The sequence below is a fragment of the Lissotriton helveticus genome, chromosome 10 (assembly GCF_964261635.1).
Source record: "Lissotriton helveticus chromosome 10, aLisHel1.1, whole genome shotgun sequence".
Classification (NCBI taxonomy): domain Eukaryota; kingdom Metazoa; phylum Chordata; class Amphibia; order Caudata; family Salamandridae; genus Lissotriton; species Lissotriton helveticus.
Genome location: NC_136071.1, coordinates 792,342,810 through 792,363,401, shown reverse-complemented (window position 1 = coordinate 792,363,401; position 20,592 = coordinate 792,342,810). Strand labels below are relative to the sequence as shown.

The window sequence follows — 20,592 nt, the reverse complement described above, 5'->3', positions numbered from 1 at the left end:
GGCAGACACCTTGTATGTTGGCCCTTCTGTGGGTTCGAGCCCACCTCCTGGTACCGTTCTCTTCCTTGAAAGCAAAATGGGAAGTGGATCTTTCACATGAACTCTCGAACAAGGATTGGACTGCTCTAGTAGCGTACCATGCTAAAGTCTATTGTAACTCGAGAATTAAATTCATCCAATGTTCCATTTTAGAAAGAGCATAACTAACTCCACAGAATCAGCCATATATTTCTGTTGGCACCCTTCAAATGTCCTCGCTGTCTTATGGCCGATGCCTGTCTCCTGCACATGCTCTGGTCGTGCGCTTCACTGTCTGCTTATTGGGCGCAGATTTCCACAACATTAACAGAGCTGAAGAGCATAATACCCTGAGATACTCAGCACGCTGTCTATTACTGCTGTATCCCAGACCAAAGGGCTCCATAGTGGTATTGGTTTGGCTCTTATACTGGCAAAGCGACTGAGAACCAGATGCTGGAAATTTCCAAAGGGCCCACAGCTGATTCTTTGGCGGGAATAGGTTAAACACTGGGGAAAGGCAGAGTGGCCTGATAAGCCGGGAGGAATACAGGGGATTGCACAGGAGACCCAGCTCCCTCAAATGGGACACCCTCCTAGAAAGGTTTAGACTACAGGTAAGGCCTCTGAAGAGGAGTAATATGCAGGTTGTTCAGGCTACACATGCAACAGATATCGTATACTGTCGCACTTCCTGCGTCCTCTCACCATGGGCTGGGTGCACACAGCACACTCTGTGTGCTCCACGGCATGGCTTAGTTAATAGCACACACCTGATTGGCCACCAGTTGTACCTCTCCACTCAATCACTCTGCGGACGCTTTGACCACACACCAAAGCCTCCACACTTTTCTGTGCTAAGACTAATAAATGGGTGGCATTGTCTAGTTGTTTGGGAATGTGGGATGTTAAAGTTAGTAATGCATTCTGTGGCAATGAGTGTATGAACAAGCCTGTTACTTGATTATATTATGTATTACGTGTGACCATATTCTTCTGTTCTACATTGCCTATTCTGACACTATGACTGAAATAAACGATGTGATTATTAAGTGCAATAGTTTGTTGAAAAATAAAAACCGGTATCTTATGTCTGCATTATTAGACTTTTGGATTATAGGCTTCTATATTTATTATCGCAACAGGGTTTTTTTTTGCGCCTTCCTATGACTTTTGTTTATCTGTAACCTTTCTTTAAGAATGGGGTATCTCCGGTTGTATATGGCTCAAGTGGTTATTCACCACTTTCACAAACACTAAAACATCCACAACTTGCACTTAGGGGATTGTAGAAGGGAGGAGGCAGTAATGAATATTGTGTTATGTGTTGATTAGTTATCTGGAGAGCCTCTGATAGCATTAGTACTCTACATTAGGCTAAAATCCAGAGTCCGCATAACAGATGGATTTGCTTGATTTACTGCTCTGTAACGACTTTTTATAGGCACTGACAAAAATAAAACTTGAAACTAATCTTGACTATTTAAAAAATTTAAAAACCTGGGCTGTTGCTGCCTTTGTAAAATGCTTTTATTGAGCATCCCAAAGAATACTGCTTTCTGGTACACCGTTATTAGCTATGCAGCCTGCATACGTACTCTTATTTCCTGTTAGCCTACTGTCTTCCCCCCGCCCCTTCTCCCCCATTGACTACAGGCTAGCTGCCGTTCTCATCACCTCCGACTACAATTCAAGGAGCAATTCAGACTGCACACAGACTTGTTTAAAAACCTGCCATCATTCCATTTGCTGCTCTTTGATGATAACTGTTCCAAAAGCCCTCTGCACAGTGTCATGTTGTGCTCTACAATCTCTGATCTAAACTATCTTCATAAGGACCCTATAGGCTTTGAAAATCATTCTCAAATTACCAATAGAATATCTTCCATCAGATCGGAGTCATCCACACCGCCCTCTTCACCAGTGGCATCACGAAACTTGAGGGGGCAACCCTGCAAAGTACAAGGATGGTCCCACCCTCCGGACTTAACCAGAACTTATCATGCCAGTATACTGTGCTGAGGGGGCCCCCTGGAACTCGAGGACCCCCTCACTGTGGTGGCCTTTGTTACGCCCCTGCTCTTCCCCCATCAATCACGAACACACACCAAATATAAATTCCCAATTTTGCTTTTAGTTTGCTAAATCTATATTGTATGTCTCCCTCTCGCCTACAACTCGATTCCTTATATACGCATCCAACTACATAGTCAAATTTCTTGTATACTGTGTTGTAAGTTATATGTTCAAAATGCTCAGGCATGTGTGCAATGAGAATAAAATAAAATCTAGTAGCATATTTTTTGAGGTCGAAAATGTTTTTTCAAGTATGTGTCTCTTCTTTCCAAGAACCCTGCAGGGTTTCTACCTCGAGTAGCTACAGCCTTTAATATGATTTTGATTTGAGAAATTCTGAGCATTGTGGTTACCATTTAGTCAAGGATATATCATGGGGTGGCTCTTTTGTAATGGCGGAGGACTGCAGCCCCCGCTAAAAGACTTAAAATAACATGACTATAAAAATCATTTTATTATCCGTTTATTTTGTCTGGCAGCTGATGACATGAGTCTTCAGCGGTGCGTGCCCAGGTAATCCTGCGGGACTGGCATAGCAGGGGGGGGGGGAATGGTGGGCACTTTTACATGTGCCTAAAACGGCCGGCCAAACAGGCATGCACACTTAAGTTTCTCCAACCCAGCTGGGTTGGAGAAACACTACAGGCACTATCTGAGCGTCAAACAAAGTCTCTCCGACCAATCCCAGTGCTTTTCTCATAGTGGGAATACCATCCCAAGCATGAGAGAAGTGCTGGGATTGACATCTGGGAGTCTGCGCAGCGTGCAGCTGGAGTACAGGTTCAGAGGAGAGAAGCAAGGCGATGGCTGTCAGCGCAGCAGCTAATTGTAATTTTATTAATTTTAACTATGTTTAGGTTTGATTGTTACCCGCCCCACTGCTAAGCAATGATAGCAGCCGCCACTGGATATATCCACGAATATTGGATGTCCTGGTCAGTTGTTTAATGCTCTTATTTATAACTTGACCACACCCAATTAGACTTGACTAGTGCGTTCTGCACACACCCATTTTTATTCTTCCCTTCCTAGCTTCCTGTCTTTATTGGTACAGGCAGAACTGTTGGCCTTACTCTTCCCTGTGCCAGTAATAGGTTAATTAACTTCTATCCTTTCTCTGCAGTATAGCCTTTGGCTGACAGTATGGGCTGCTTTTCTTGTGTTCATGGTAATTGTCTAAGCATCCTTCCAAGTGGTTTTCTCACAACCTGATGCTAGACTTCTTTTTTGCTGCTCCTTACCAGTAACTACAGATAACCTGCTTAGGGCGATTACTTATTGCCCAGTATTTGTTCTCGGATTATAAACACAATAGCCTACCTTTACAAAATGCATCTAATGTCTTTCCTATCCCGTCAGTTTTTTTCACCTCATGCGTTTTCTCTTTGAAAATGCACATTTTACTTTTACAGCAATACAAATTGCACTAGAGCACTTAGGTTGTTTATTTTCCCACCTGTGATATAAGCATACTAATAGTAATTCTAAGGAATAATAGTAGAAGAAACAGTAAAGTACACAGGTATTTATTACGACCGTCTAGTCCTCAGAAAGGTGCTCCATATGTATCCAAGAAGAGATAGTTTTAGGCCCTCTATTGGCCCCCTATAGCATTGCAGCCTTCGACATCTCTTGATCCAGTGCCCCCATTTTCTTTGGTTGACAGACACCCTTCACAATATGCACTTCGTCCACTGTTGTCTTGCGGTGTGTTTTTACACACTGATTTTTGGACATTTCTAGATTCTTGCATGTTGTACATTCTGGATAGGGGCATTGCAGTATGTTATGCGTATGTCTACTGGGTCCAGTTTTCTATAAAATTAGCTAATACAGCTTCTGAATGTCACCGCTATGTATCATATTCTTTGTGTAAAGTGCTCCACCACCTTAGATATTGACTTTAGTACCCAAGGGTGTTAACAGTGGACAGGAATTACTGAAAGTAGACCAGCAACATTCTCATAAGATCTGCATTTTCAAGGCTCCAAAACAGTTTCAGGCCCCAATTCATGAAGACCCTTAACACCACAATGGGTACATTTGAAATGAGGTACTCGAGGCTGCGCATTGTCATATCTTTTGTCCCTAATTAAGTTGTGGGATAATCAAAGCGGGATCAGAAACCATGCTCCGGTCTTACAATAAGCACAGTAAAAATGCACAGAATCATGAAGTAAGTTTGCAGATTCAGTGTTAACACTGCTGGGTCCAGCGTCCAGAGATTTGATAGTTTTGAGAAGGTTACACGCCAGTCTCTTAATCATGTTCTGAATGTGTTGATTCTTTGTGATAGACCGGTCAGAACATCCCAAGTGAAGGGTGTTGCCATAGTTGAGGCATGTAAAGACAGACTCCGATTACTGCATAGTTTCACATGCATGTTAGTTTTCTTTTCGCATCCAGGTCATTCTATGTTGGGTTTGCCCACGGCCTCCATAACCTCTTTTTCAGCAGCCATCTTTTAATTCTGTCAAGGCTCTTCTCGTCTAGCGATGGGCTTGGTGATGGCTAACCACTTCCAGTGCTGGTATCGCTGCAGCTTGTCTTTCTTTAAAAAGCAAACAAAAAAACTTGATACCCATATTGCTTTGGCACACTTTTGTGGTCCGTTCTTTCCTTCGTATTTTGATAAATGGACCATATGAACTACTGGTAATTGGTAATTTTCTTCCTAAATTGCAAACCCCAAATCTTCCTTTATCACTCTATATAAATGTGACCTTTTTCACCCTGTATAGCTTTCTTATAAGAATTCAATTCCATAGCATCCTTATACATATAAGCTTGAGTATTTACCACAAGACCAAAAATGGCATTTTAACTATTTTGCAGAAACCTCTGATGTAATATAAAAACTGATCCAAAATAAATTGTTATGGTATGTTTTTTTTCCTCTGCGTTTGTGCCAGAGAAGTCTTTTAATCAAACAGCATTTCGGTTACTAATCTAGCAATGGCCTTACATGTTGTTTTTTTTTTGTGCATACACATGAGAACGTGTCCCCCCCCCCCCCCCCCCCCAGTGTATAGGAGAGTTGCAGAGCCGACCGCATAACTGTCCACTGGAGATTTGTTAATGCTTGCATGCTCCAATGCCTCCTGAATCACAAATACTCACCTTTATAACTAAACACACACATGCCTGAAAATATAACTGCTCCAAAAATGCTCATGTCTTAGACATTACAGGCACCCATATATTATCTCCCATGTTCAGTTAGAGCTGGTATGCATATAGACTGCTTGTATTTATTGCAATTAACTAGTGCTTTTCTTCTCTACATATTTTTTTCAAGTTTGTTTTAATAAAATGTGGACTATTCAATGTGTTCAGTTTTGAATGTAGTCTTCAATGTAGGAGAACCTTTTATTCTTGAAAAGCACTGAAGGCCCTTTTCGGAAAGCAGAAGGAATTTCCACTGCAGCTTCTAGTTTAGTTTTTAAAATTCGTATTCATTTTATATCTTTACTTGAAAATGAAAATTAGCATTCTTCTACATGCTTTGTAGTTTCTCGCTGCAATTTTAATGTCTTCCTGACATTCCTTTTGCCTTTATTTTGAAGAGTTATTAAGTAGTCCAAGCGAAGATGGGCTAATTAAATTTTGTCATGATTTACCACCATAGTTGGAGACCCCTCAACTTCCACTTCCACCCTCCCCTAATTATCCCTTCTCTATCTATTGCTTTTTAAACCTCCCTCACCCTTTAAGTGTTTGATCCCGTTTACCAGAAAACTTCAGCTGAAAGAAACTACATTTGAACAGCTTCGAATTTTACCTTAGTCTACCAGAGATCTCACTAGCCGAAGTCCGCTCTTCGGCAGCACCTACTCTGTTTGGCACTGGCATAGAGGTTCAGAGTGTGTAAAGTAGGAGAACAATAATATGGTAAGGTGTGGCAGGAATGGGATTAGAAACACGACTAGAAAATCAGACTAGCACACAGTAACCTAGTCAATACATGGATTTTGTAAAGCTTGAGCCTAACCTCTTTTTACAGGGGCAAATAGTAATATAAGCACTTTTGTACACAACTGAGAAAAATCGTGTTGCTCTCACCAAGTAATTTGGACATATTTGAAGGGCAAAACACCTTTTAAGTATTAACTTTGAGAATCCAACTAATTGTTTTGGTTAACCCTCCAGTAGACTTTTTTTAGATATTTTTTTCACACCGTTTCATTTTGGTTCAGATACCCAATAGCCAGATTAAACAAACTCATCACTGTTTTGAACACAGTGTCAACAATCTATGGCAACTTTACGTGCAATCCAGTATGAACACAGTTGCGCCAAAATACACTGTGCTTCCTTGTAATCCAAGGAAGCTGTAGTCTGGCTAGATGAGCGATTGGTGAATTCACAGCATTACAAGTGTTGCAAGTTGAATAACCGCTTGTACTAGTGAAGATCACCAAGACGCATCAGTGATTATACAATAATGGCTTAGGCATAAGCATGGAGCTGCAATGCCGCGTGGTCACGTGGCCACAATTGTACCCCATGCAATCTCGAAGACTGTCTGAAAGAATCACTGTATTCTGGTAAAAGGGCAGCTCTGGTCATGGCACGAGTTCTTGAGAAGTCAGTCTCTGGTTCTGCTCCAATGCAACATTGTGACTATGGGTTTCTGCACTAAAGTAAATGGATGCTTTGTGGGAAATCTGCTTATTCTGTGGATTTCTGTCCCAACCGCCTAATCCCCCTGACTCTTACCTACCACCTAACCCCCTCCCCCCTTACCTTGCCCTTTTCTGGAATCTATTTTTGCTGGCTTTAGGACTAAGTGCATTTTACCCCTGCCATGTGCTCTCCAGTTAAACCTTATTAAATTGATTATTCCTGCTTGGCGCATTTAACTTGTTTGTAAGTCTTTGTTATATAATGTAGAAAAGTGCACCCATGGCCTGGAAGTTAAATGTCACTTGTGAACTGCACCAGCTATTGTGCCATCCGCTACTGTGGCAGCGCAACCATGCTAAAAGCTTACCTTGTATTGCCTGACTACTGCAGTGCGACCTGTGAAAATAACCTTTTTGACAGGTGAAGACCTTGTTTTTAAATAATAGTAAATCACCTTTGGTAGGCTTTGTAGCCCACAAGGCACTGTGCATGGTATTTAAGAGGGGCGGGTAGAACATTAATATGTCCCTACAGTGTCAAGGCTCAAACAGTTCTTTTCACGGTGGCAGGGCCTGGCTGTAAAAATCCAGAGCGCAAATTTAAATTCTAATCTGCTAAACCGTTAGAAGGTAGAAAAATAATGAATCCACTATTTTTAATAGTTATTAAAATCCAATTCAGTGGTAAAGAACTATTAAGCAAAAGTAACTTTTAGAAGGTTTACCTGTCTGATCTCCCAGAAGGCTAATTACCTTTAACCATTGTCAACTCCAGCCCATGGTCAGGCTTAGAGCATGAAAGAGGTGTGAAATTCTCCCCAAGAGCTCCCCAATGGATTGACCGAATTGGCAGGGATCACCCCTCTTAGCTCTGCAGAATCTTCAAGGTGAGGGCTGTGGTCATCCTTTTGAGCTGTGGTCAAATCATGCCCGAAAGGTCGGTTTGCTCCACATGTAACATGTTGGCACTCTTAAAAGGAAGAAAATTGAATTCTAAGACCAGTCTTATGTGTACTCTCTTGGTGCCCTATGACCCTGCCTTTGCAGACTTCTGTGTTCTAGTCTGTGGTGAACACAGAGTACGCTTCAAACTATATTTTAGTGTTTTGTGTGGGTTGCACTAGTGATCACCTCAGTGCACTTCCCTAAAAACCCACGTCCCTCAGAGCCCAAGTTTCTGTGGCTAAACAATATTTACCAATCTTGAAAAAGTTGTGGCACATGACATTTTGGGCCTGTTTGCTGTAAAGCAAACAGGAACTACAGAAAGTTGTTAGGGTTGCTTCTTTGAACTTTTTAACGCATTGGATAAAGTGTGCCCAGGAGTCATCCCCAGCTATTCACTTTTTTGCCAGGTGTAAATGTGGCACCCCATCAGAAATGTTTCGCACCTGCAGAGGAACAGAAGAGGGCTGGATCTGCTGTCTCTGATTGGAGAGAAACTCTGAAAGACAAACTGCTCTAGTACCCTGAACATAAAAGTGGAATCCAAGGGTCAGTTGTTTGACCCCCTGGGTGGCTACAGGGGACACAGCAAGCTTCAAGAGACCTTTTTCATAAAGTGCCTAGCTGACCAGTGGAAACTGGCTTTGGACTGGACTTTGCTGTTGGCCTCTGCCTGATCTCGTGAGATTCTTCAAGTGTGCTCGCCTGAGACCAAAGGGGAAATTAGAAGGGCCCTCCTGTAGTTATTTAGGCAACAAGACGAAGTTTGAAATCTTTGAAAAGCCCTTGCTCCAGAGCCTCAGCTGTATCGTCGCAAAAACTATCTGACCTGCTGTTTCACAGCATTAGATTGAATTTCACCTTGTCCTGCTTGGAGAGATCTGCATCTTCAAAAAAAGGACAGTCATTTTTTGCACTGAAAAGCTCCAGTACATTGGCGGGATCACCCTGCGTCTAGTATCTGGCCTGCTGTTCCACTGCACCAGCTAAACTTTCAGCTTCGACCCAAATGGAGAATATTTGCAACTTAAAGGTGACAAAGTCCCTTTTTAGGTTTCGCCTGGCGTCCGCTGCGCAGCAGCGTTCGCGCAGGCGAAATCTAATGTTAGAACAGAATGGGGGACTTGTACCCACCCCTTCTTCCATTGTCTAGCTCCATAAATGGAGGCTAGCCATTGGAAGACATGGTTGTCCATCACTGTTTCCCCCGTCACGACTCGAATCGTGGGCGTTTCTGACTCTTTTTTTAAGTCCCGGCCCCACACCCTCCCTCTCGCCGAGGAGTTATCCCGCCGTCAGCGATCCATTTGTTTATCCCCCGCCCTCCCTCCCGTTGTCCGTGCCTTCTCCCTCCCGCCCACTGTCCGTGCCTCCTCTCTCCCGCCCACTGTCCGTGCCTCCTCCCTCCCGCCCACTCCTCTCGCCGAGGAGTTATCCCGCCGTCAGCAATCCATTTGTTTATCCCCCGCTCTCCCTCCCGTTGTCCGTGCCTTCTCCCTCCCGCCCGCCCACTGTCCGTGCCTCCTCCCTCCCGCCCACTCCTCTCGCCGAGGAGTTATCCCGCCGTCAGCGAACCATTTGTTTATCCCCCGCCCTCCTTCTCGGGCGGTCTATATGGCAAGGCACGAGTGTGAATGTCCAGGAGAAACGAGACATGCTGAGTGCATGCAAAGACAATTCTGCTAGGGGCTTCCGTATCCCTTGTGCACCACAACCAGGCCCAGCGGAAACCTGAACGTAGAGCATTAGTGTGATAAACGGGCCGGAGCACTGATTTAGCTCTTGTGCAAGGCCCCAGGAGAAGCCAGCTGAACAGAAATTACACAACTGTTGGAAATAGAAGGGACCTGGGTAACTGGGAGTGCGTGTCCACCAGGCAGTGGGGCTCTACCTGGGCTCAGAGGGCCCGGTCCGTGGGAACAGCTGGGCCCTGTGCCTTTCCCACAAGCCACCCGTTGGAAGGTATTTTTAGATGCCACAGTGATGCCTATGGTCCCACACGAGTTCACAAGAGGATGGGCACGGCGGTATGTCTCAGGCCGGTACCTGTCTAATCCTGACGTAGCTGGAACAGTGCCAGAGGCAGACACATCATATGTTAAAGAAAAGCGTCACGTGAGAATGACTACTCCGTCCCTCCCAGCATTTGAGAGGCACCGCGGCGCTCGGTGCGGTTCATGGCGGGTAACTGACCATCCTCAGCCCTATCTGCCTCCAGGAGGCAGTAGCCTCACAATGACTGACTCTGCCCCAAGCCTACAAACCTTTGAGAGGCAATGCACGGACACGTGAGTGACGCAGCAGTACCCTTGCTGGTTGCTGCCCCTCCAGCAATGGAGTGGCAGCCCTCCGATCGGCCGGAAGTCTTGTACCTCCAACAGCCAGCCCCTCCCTCTGCTCTCCCTGGCGCTGTTAATTTTCATTTCTGTATATTAATAGGTCTTTGATTTCTGAGAGCTCCTTTGGTCAAGTGCTCTCACAGGACTGGAGAAGCGCAGGCTCTGGTGCCAAGGTCAACAGGTCACCAAAACATCCCAGGGACTCACACGACAAACAGCAGACACGTGGGACACGTCACCGCGCCGCCCTTGGGAATTAACTCCATGTCGTCGCCCACCTTCTATCCGGCCCTTTAATGTTCTTTAATGCCCGAACATGGTGACAAGGCGCTGGGGGTGGATGTTAGGAATCGTAAAGAGAGGTATGACGGGGCGGGGGCTATTACCACTGTACATGTCACTATCGAGACAGACCTCCGCGTCGGTATGTGTAGCGCCGATCTCAAGAGGACTCGTCTGGAAGACCGTGCTGAGCTTTAAACGTCCCCGAAGTATGGTGTCTGGTTCCGAGGTACTCACCTGAGGTATTGTGGCAAGAAGGGGAAACTCTATTTCTGGGCCTTGTGTCCAGAGCTAGACTCCCCATCCGGAGAACTGAGGCCTCATATGGGGTATATTGTGCAGCTCTCGAGGTCTCATCTCCAGTACTGCATCTGGTGTACTGACTGGTGAACAACGCACATTGTAGGATTTCATATCTAGTGCCCCTTAGCAGCCTTCTTCCGAGTATTACGCCCAGTTCTAGCCCTGGGCTGGAGGTATTAGAAAGAATATCGTGCTCAGTTTTAGAAGCCACGTTTAGGCTGCTGTGCCCAGCTCTAGAAGCCACCCCCCCCCCCCCCCCCCCGCTTCCAGTACGGGAGACCACACCTTGAACAATGTGTTCAGTTTTAAAGGCATTATATGGAGAAATATACCCAGGACTGACTCATCTTAAGTATTGTGTACAATTCTGGAACTATCAATCTGGAGTATTCTGCCCAGTTCTGCAGTGCCCATCTGGCGACCTGAATAGTCCTAGAGGCCATACAGGGGGTATTGCCTCCATCTTTGGAAGCCACAGGTGAAGTATTGTGTCTAGACCTGCATCATATTACACAATTCGGAGGCTTTTATTTCCAGAATAATACCAGAAACTGGCGAGGTAAACATGATCGTACATACATAGAGTGAAAGAGTAAAGGAGGCCGATATGAGGACGACATTCGCAAGCAACATGGCAATACATGCTATGGTGTCCGCCCCTCACTGCTACCCTTACATCTGCTGACCTAGTACTTTTTTGTGTGTATGTGGGTATGCACACACAGATGACGATTTCTGAATCCACTTCACTGAAAATGCAACCCACGGTGGCAAAAGGAGGCAGAGGTTAAAAAGGGACAGGCTTGAATAACTACAAGTCGCTGTGTGTGTGTGTGTGTGTGTGTGTGTGTGTGTGTGTGTGTGGCTCTGTGTGTGTGGCTCTGGGTGTGTGTGGGTGTGTGGCTGGCTCTGGGTGTGTGTGTGGCTCTGGGTGTGTCTGTGTAGCTCTGGGTGTGTCTGTGTAGCTCTGGGTGTGTGTGTGTGTGTGTAGCTCTGGGGGTGTGTGTGTAGCTCTGGGGGTGTGCGTGTAGCTCTGGGTGTGTGCGTGTGTAGCTCTGGGTGGGTGGGTGTGTGTGTGTGGCTGGCTCTGGGGGTGTGTGTGTGTGTGTGTGGCTGGCTCTGGGGGGGTGTGTGTGTGTGTGTGTGTGGCTGGCTCTGGGGGGGTGTGTGTGTGTGCGTGTGGGTGGCTGGGTGTGTGTGTGTGGCGCTCTGGGTGGGTGTGTGTGGCTCTCTGGGTGGGTGTGTGTGTGTGTGTGTGGCTCTGTGTGTGTGTGTGTGTGGTAGTAATTGCTGTCTGCTGAGCTCGTCCGTAGGGTACAATAGGGCTCACATTTGCAAGAGATTAAGCTAATGGCAATGTAAATGACAATGCCGTTTATTTATCTTTTTTCAAAACCAACACATAAATACAAATGTTGTCATTTACAATGCCAATAGCTCTAACTTTTCCAAAGGCGAAACCATTACATTGTAAATGCTTGTTTGAGTTAGGACTTCGAAATTTTTCAAAGTTAGACTTCCATTTTTTTATTAGTACCATACCTCTTGTTGTATCCAATCAGGGCTCCATTATGGCCTACCTCACATCATGCATATGTCCCAGTGTAACACAACCATTGACTATTATTGGCGCTTTGCTCTTTTTGCTGCGAATTCTACTTAAAACTTTAAAAATTAGTATTTCTGGTTCCCCTTCTTGGATTTTTGTAGTTTTGGTGTAATTTTGTTTATTCATTTTTACTGATATTCTCATTTGGTTTGGGATTTTTATTACTTTGAGGGGGGCTGGAGGGGGTGTTAAATTCATTACTGTATTACTGTTTTGGTACTGCATGAAAATATTGTTTGGTCTCTGCCATCATTAGCTGGGAGATGACCTCCTTTTAATTTGGTTTGATTATTCTTTGAGGTGGGCAATTGCCCACCCCAAATAATCCAATTTCTTATACTTTTGCATTCGATCAGCTGTAGAATAGTAGCCACACAGTCCCTGTGGCATTTGTAGCACCACATTGTGGAATCGGACCTAAAACGGCATTGTTACCAAGGACCTGTTCTGTAAGAAACTGCTGTAGAGGGAGACTTGTTGTATGGTGATCCATCAGGTAGGTGCTGAGGCAAGCCAGGTTTCCTCTTTGTGGACTGAGACCACACACAAGTAAATTATGGCGAAGCAGTGGAAGAGGAGCACGAACATTGGCGGCACATAAGTCTTTCTTGCCCATTTTAATTATATTTGTCAATACCAGGAGCCTTTGCCTAACAGCTGTTTTATAACTGTAGTGTGGTGTGCAACTTTGATTCATCTGGGGCCCCTGCTGTGCCAGATTCTCCGTGCATCACCTTGGGAGAAATTTGCTTATGGTTTATCTAAATTGGACTCCTGACTCCGTCTGTGACAGCCCTTTAAGTTTGGTATGTCTGGTACATGTGCATCTGCTTTAGACACCCATGCTATATCATAATTATGTGTAATCTAAATACAAACTGCAGTCCTCTACCATAAGGCCAATCTCTTCAAAAGAGTGACTCTGCAATGATTGTCAAGATTTCCAGGCAGCTGGTAAAGCTCTGCATGGGGGTATGATCTGTAGACCCAGGTATTGAAGAGTGAACAGATAATCTGGATGCTTAAAACGAGTCCTCTATTCATAGCTTGTGCAGTAAACCTGGGGAGTAGAATTGTGTAAATTCTAGGTAGAACCTTTGACTGCTTCATTAAAGGCCTGTAGCCTGAGATTTAGGCCTTTTGCCTTGGTAGTCCTTGTGCTTTCTGCTGCTTTTTATGCTTTCATGTCCAGAGGCTCTGTCCTAGCCAAGAAAATAAATGGTCTTCGTGTATTAGCTTAAAGGCATTCTTCTAATAGATATGATTAACAGCAGTAGCATGAGATTTTTAGCTATTGTGCAGGCTTCCCTTTAATACGCACATGAGCTATCATTAATGGGTTTAAGTTGCTGCCCTGTCCCATAGGCTGTGTAAATGACAGGACAGACTTTTAGTGCCATATGGCAAGCCCAAGTACACATTAGCATTTGGACACCGGTTTTGGAATTTACTTGTTAGAACTAAAGCATTAGAGGGGTTAATGGCGAGCAACACCTGGCCTGGTCATGCTAAAATAACCGATGACCTGCTTGAATTATGACCCACCAGTTTAAAAGTCTTATAAGCATTTCTCTAATGACAAAATTCAAAAGGTCAAAACATTGGTTTCCACCTTTATCAGGCCCCAGGCAGGTGTCCCTAACATTTAATGGCTTCACTAACATTGGGTTGTTGTCCCTGGAATTTAGTTGTGATGCATGTCTATGCAAGTCCATTTGGGTAAGAGGTACAAATGAGTACTTCTCCGAAATAAGAAGCTGCGTTTTTGCAGCCAAACTCGTGAGTTTACTGAATGAACATGTAGTATTTAGGGGAGAGAATGATGTCTTGTTTAGTATACTTTATTTGAAAAACTGGGTGAGAACACGTCCGTCTGTTTCCAGAAAATTGCAAGCAAGTGTTTTGGGAAAAACTCTGCTTTTGATGTAAAATGATTGGTGAGTATCAGGCTTTTGGCAGATTTATTTCAAAATTGTGCAGTGAAATATACATTGACTCCATTTTTTGAAGTAGCCTCAATTTAAACTCTGCTCCACCCATATCTTACTTCATCTTAGGTTACAGAACTCTGCTCCACCCATATCTTACTTCATCTTAGGTTACAGAAACCGCGAATGAGGCGTTTGTACTGATATAAAGAACGTTTGGTTATCTTTGATTTGTCCTCTGTTAACATGAAATGCTACTAATCGTTTCCACCCAAGATTATTTAGTAAACTATGTCCTTGCATTGTATTGCAGACTAATTTCTGCTGTAGCAGAGCATAAACGTGCAGTGAGGCCTATGCGCAAAGTTCAGGCTTCAAGAAACCCCCTTAAGATGCTGGCAGCGAGAGAAGACATTCTTCAGGAATATACAGAGCAGAGGTTAAATGTTGCATTCATGGAGTCCAAGCGGATGAAAGTGGAAAAAAGTAAGTGGATTATTTCACCCTGTTACCTTGTATATGGTTTCCTACTTGTCCTGACAAAAATGTGGTCCGATATGATCCGCATTTGCTCTACGTGTCATCGTTCGTATACCAACTATTGAATGTTCGTCGTTGGCAACGTTTACTGCTCATCTACCTATTTATTAACGGGACTAGTTTTTTTTTTTAATTTCCATAATGCTTATGTAATCTCAAACTAAATGTGTTGATGATCTTTCCCAAGTCCCCAAAGGTAGCATTAGTGAATTAACCTTTTCCAAAATCTCTCCCAATTTCAGTTTCTTATTTTTGGGAATACTTTTCATGGAGCATTCACAGAAGGAAATGAGGTGCACATTAACCACACATTTCATTGATACATCTATGCATGTACTTTTTTTTAAACTGCACCATACAAAAAACGGGAACACTGACTAGCAGTAAAAGGGGACATTTTGGGGTGCAGACACAGCAAGTCTTGTGACCAGTAGGTCTTTGTTCCATGACATGAAGGCAAGCGTTATTCGCCTATTTGTCTGCTATATAATCCATTACATAACTGCAAAAACGTCAACGTTTTCCTACAGGAAAACAAATTACAGTGGCCCAGTGCAATTTACTAATAGCTGCTCCCAACATCGAATGTCTGCACAGTTCTGTCGGCCAGGCTCCCGTGCCTTTATCGGGTCTCATACATGTATGAAGGATGTGGTGCCTGTGTGCATGAATTGACTGGTGAATGGTGCTATCTCGAATGAATGAATGAATGAATGAATGAATGAATGAATGAAAATAATTTATAACGCGCAAAACAATAACCCGAAGGTATCAAGGCGCCTAACAATAAAATCAGAAAATAAAACCATTCATCCACTACACATAAGCTTGCAGAAAGAGGCGAGTTTTAAGTGCACCACGAAATGCCTGTAAAGTGGGTAGGGACCTAAGGTCGAGAGGGAGTTCATTCCACCATTTGGGGGCAAGGGTGGAAAAAGCCCTGCCACCCCATTTAGCTTTTCTTATGCGAGGGGCTGACAGAAGCAGTTTCCCGGAGGAACGCAAGTTCCTTCCAGGGATGTAGTTGGAAACGATGGAGCTTACTCCCAGGTCACTGTTATTTGTGATGGCTCTATATGTCATACACAGGACCTTAAACCGTACACGGTGTTCTACCGGAAGCCAGTGCAATGTTTTCCTGGCTAACGTAGCCGATGTACGTCTGGGGGCATCCAGGACAAATCTTGCCGTGGCGTTTTGGACCACCTGTAAGCGCTGCAGCAGGCTCTTATTCAGCCCCGCATACAGCGCATTACAGTAGTCTAGCCGCGAGCCTATTAGAGCCACAGCTACCTGCTTTCTGGATTGGAGCGAAAGATATTTCCTGATCCTCCGCAGGGTGTGTATTAGGCCCCAACAGGTGGAGATGGTTCTGCTCACCTGTCCATTCATGTCCAGAGCTGGATCAATCATCACCCCCAAGTTCTTGGCCGAAATAGTGGGGGAAGGACAAGCTCCAAGTGAGTTAGGCCACCAACTATCTGACCAGATGTTGTTGTTCCCTCCAAACACCATTACCTCAGTCTTCTCTCCATTCAGTTTAAGGGAGTTCTGGATCATCCAGTGACCAACCGCCTCCATACAAGATCTAAACTTGGAGGCGGTCTGCACATCTGAATGGGAGAGAGAGACGAGGATTTGGGTGTCATCAGCGTAGGAAACTACCTCCATCCCGAAAGATCTTATAAGTCTGGCCAGTGGAGTCACATAGATGTTAAATAGGGTCGGACTAAGAGCCGACCCTTGAGGGACCCCACATAGCACAGGTCGGGATGGAGATAGAAACTCACCCAGTTTGACTCTTTGCTCCCTCCCAGCAAGGAAGGAGGTCAGTAGATCCAAAGCAGCCCCCCCCACCCCCGCATCCCTCAGACGAGATGTAAGTACTGAGGGAGAGAGGGTGTCGAAGGCCGCAGTCAGATCCAAAAGGACCAGGAGGGTGGTCTGACCCCCGTCCACCGTCCTACGGATGTTATCGAGGACAATGGTGAGGGCCGACTCGGTACTATGTTCCCTCCTGAATCCATGCTGAGAGGAGTCCAAACAGCCCGAACATTCCACGAAGGCCGCAAGGTGCTTGTTCAGATGAACTTCAAGCATCTTAGCCGGAGCGGGGAGCAGCGAAATTGGGCGGAAGTTTTTTAAGACCTCCGGGTCAAGGGAGGCCTTTTTTAGCAGTGGTTTTACCACTGCCTTCTTCCACTCCAACGGGAAGACACCATTTCTTATAGCTAGATTCATTATCTCCAGCAGCGGTGGTAAAAGGGTCTCCCGACACTGCTTAATGATTTTTAGTGGGCAAGTATCCATAGGAGAACCGGATTTGATTTTATTGGTCAAGAATTCAAGATCCTCAAGAATAAGAGGTGGAAAAGAATCCAAGGAACCCAATGAGGAGGAGTCAGGGGTTGGCGTGTTTATCTCAGCCGTAACAGTAGACACACTGATGCAGGCTCTTTGTTTTTCAAGAGCTAGGTGGATGTCCTCTATCTTCGTATGGAAAAAAGAGGCAATCCTATCGCATAAGTCCTGCGAAGGTACGACAGGGTCAGGGGCCTGTAAATTGACGAGGGAATCAACAATTTTAAAAAGCTCCTTCGGTGAGGAAAGTGAGGCTGTCAGGGTCACAAAGTAATCCTGTTTAGCCTGCACAATCTCAGCCTTATATTTCTTAATAAGGAGTTTGTGGGCCTCCTTATTTTTAAGGTCCCAGCTGGAGTGCCACAGCCTCTCCTTCCTCCTTACCTCTTGTCTGAGAAGCCTGAGGGAGTCGGAGAACCACGGGGCGGATGGCTTCTTCCTAGCTCGACGGCGGGTCAGTGTAGGGGCCAGTTCATTCAGAGCCTCAGTGATAACATACTCAAAATGACCAACTGCGGTCTGTACATTATCCATGCCGGTGGTAGAAAGGTTAACAGCCCAGGGCTCAAACGAGTGACTGTGAATATTCCTGAAGTTTCTCGCCGTTTCCACAACGTGATTTCCCTTTTTGCCTCCTTCCTCCCCATCATACTGCAGGTGAAATGGTACTGCAAGATGGTCAGACCAGGACAAGTGCAGTGGATCCTTCGTGGTAAGGCGGACGTCATTTGAAAAAATTCCGTCCAACAAATGGCCCGCCCGATGAGTAGCCCCTTGGACTAACTGCACAAGTCCACAGGAAGCCAGCCCTTCAGTAAGATTTAAAGTATCGGAAACATCATGTCGTTCTAGGTGATAATTAAAATCGCCAAGGATGGTAAAATTCTCCCGACCAAAGTATGGTTCCAGAACCTGCAGGAGACTGGAAATAAAGCCAGTTCGCGGGCCTGGTGGTCGATATAATAGAATACCATTGAGGAAAGGGCGCTGTACTTCCTTGATAGTAAAATGAAGTGCTTGAAAACACTCTGGGAAGTCAGGGATGGGTACAATATGACATTGTAGATGATCTTTATAAAGGATCGCTATGCCCCCTCCCACTCGGCCCTGCCTATCAAGTCTAGCCAAGCAGTACCCCTCCGGGACTGCTTCAATTAAATCAGGACCAGACGACTCCTTAGCCCATGTTTCGGTGACAAAAACAAGGTCAGGCGTTCTATCCGAAACCATCTCCCTGAACAGTATCTTATTTTTAACAAGGGAGCGGGCATTAATCAGAATGCCTTCTACTCCCTTGCTCCTAGGTCTACTAGAGTCCAAGTGATCAGAGGAAGAGTGTTGGAGAGGATTGATGGACCTAGGGTTAAGATAACAGCCACAATGTAGAGGGGTGAGAAAGTCAGCAGGTTCAAAAGTATGCATACATCCCAAAATGCGAGGTTTTAGGCGCATATGCAACAATCTCGTGTTGCATAAACACCATTCTTTGGACACCTCTTGCAGAAACTTTGCAAGCAGGGGCTGGACCAATCTGCCCCACTCAAGGGCCCTATCACTCTCCAAAAGCCAGACTCCTCTCCAACAAATCTCAATTCTAAGCCACTTGCCCTGTGCGCTTTTGCATGCTTGCAAGGGAGAAACCAGACACATTGGCTTTGCAGTGCTAGTGTTTACCTTTTGGCAGTAAAGTAAAAACACAACGTATGAGGTCAATGTTTTTATGTCTTTCCTAAATACATCAGGGAAAACTATAAGAAATATTGAGCAGATTGCAGGCCAGTCCATGATAACTTTTCCCATGTTTTTATTTTTATTTTTCCTATTCAGTGTCTAAAAACTCGAACTTTTCAGAGGTAGCTCTTGCAGGGCTGGCAAGTAAGGAGAACTTCAGCAGTGTCAGTTTACGAAGTGTAAATCTGTCCGAACAAACCTCCAACAACAGCGCGGTGCCATACAAGAAGCTGATGCTGGTGCAGGTTAAAGGTATGTACATACTACAAGCTTGTAATGACCAAGGAAATTAATAAGTCTTCGTAGTTGGGCGTTGCATTCTTCACACACTAAAACTGCAGCTATTTTCATGGGTGCTTTTCATATTTCAGTTTCTGGGAAGGCAGTGTTGCTTTTGCACTTTTCCCTCGACCTCTGCTTTCTCACTAGACCCGTTCAACTTTGCATTAGTAGCAGATTTTCTCAAAAGAAGAAACCGTTCAACACTAGTCATTTTGTTGTCTGTTACTTGCAACCTTGTTGGGTTCTAAAAGTCCTCTGCATGGTAATTGGCATGCACCCCTGCCCTGAGTGCCCCAACTATAATGATGTGTTGATTCCTAATGCTGATTTTTGTTGTCTTAGGCAAACCTAGATCACTTGTGCACCATGGCATTGGCCTGCCTCATGGTTTGCGGGCTTGTAGGACCAGGAGGGTCAACCAAAGCTCTACTCTCCTAGTGGTTAAGGGCTACTGCCTTGATCAGGAGTTGAGAAACTGAAAAGTGAACAGATCGGTTAGTCCTAAGGGAACATTATTTATTTAGCATTATTTTCAAAATATTGTCATAACATTCCATCATGTCCTTGAAAGCGACTCAGATATAACACATATATCACCATTAATACATGCAAATCAAAAGCTCATAATACATACTACCAAAGAATACTCAATAGACATCTATACAAGACATGAACACCATATAAAATGTCAATTGCCTCCAAAAATCTTTAAAGGGCACCAGTCCTTGTGTGATAGATATACAAACAAGCGGACAGAAGCTCATTCAAGAAGTCCTGCTTATTTACTGGGCTGAAGGCTACTCCATATAAAGGGGTCATTGCACCAGGGGGGAATACATTTCATTAATAGTTCCCTGGAGTGCCCCACCACTGCTCTGACATCAGTTCAGAGTCAACGTTTTTCCCGTCCTCTGTTTATTCTAGGGTTATCCTCAGGACGTGGACTGGAAATGGCCTTGACTGTGAAACATAAAAACAAAAGGGGATTGGCGTCAGTGGTTGTGAGACCCTTTTATTCAAACTGTTATCTATCTACTTCCACATCAATCACCTGTTTGTACCTGCAAGTGTTTGCTGCTCCAAGGTACTATGAACTTTTCATGATAAAAAAAGGAAATCTGTGAATAAATAAACACATAATGGGGAGGAATAAACAAGGGCAATACTAAAGTGGCATTACTCAGCGTTTATTTTGTGTGATGGAGATTGTTGCATTCATACCTTACAAGGTGAGTATAGTTCTTCTGTGATCTGGGTCTTTACTCAAACTGATCAGCGTGATGTATTCAAATGAAGCCCTAGTGGGACAAGCGGAGTTTGTATAAGTTCCATGTGTATACGCCGACTGTCTTGCTAGAGAGAGTACGGCGACAAGGTATATTAACCTACCTTGAAGTTGTCTGTTTAGTTCAGGAGGTAACTAGATCCTGCACGGGGCTGCCCTGTGTGGCCTTAACCGCGATTCACTCTCACTCTGAAGACAGCCATGTTCAGTGGGCCACCCACCCTACTACGGAGTCAAGTGCTGAAGGGGGTACTTGGGCTACTTGCTC

At 44.7% G+C, this 20,592-nt stretch overlaps 1 protein-coding gene across 30 annotated transcripts in view; it reads left to right on the top strand.

Annotated features, from left to right (window-relative positions):
• Window positions 1-20,592, top strand: part of SVIL (supervillin) — a 761,399-nt gene that overhangs the window by 569,164 nt on the left and 171,643 nt on the right. For all 30 annotated transcript variants that reach the window (XM_078663371.1, XM_078663368.1, XM_078663380.1 and 27 more), the window contains 2 exons: window positions 14,439-14,611; window positions 18,854-19,009. In XM_078663371.1, coding sequence (XP_078519497.1) covers window positions 14,439-14,611; window positions 18,854-19,009 — 329 coding nt within the window. The remainder of the gene's footprint in view (window positions 1-14,438; window positions 14,612-18,853; window positions 19,010-20,592) is intronic.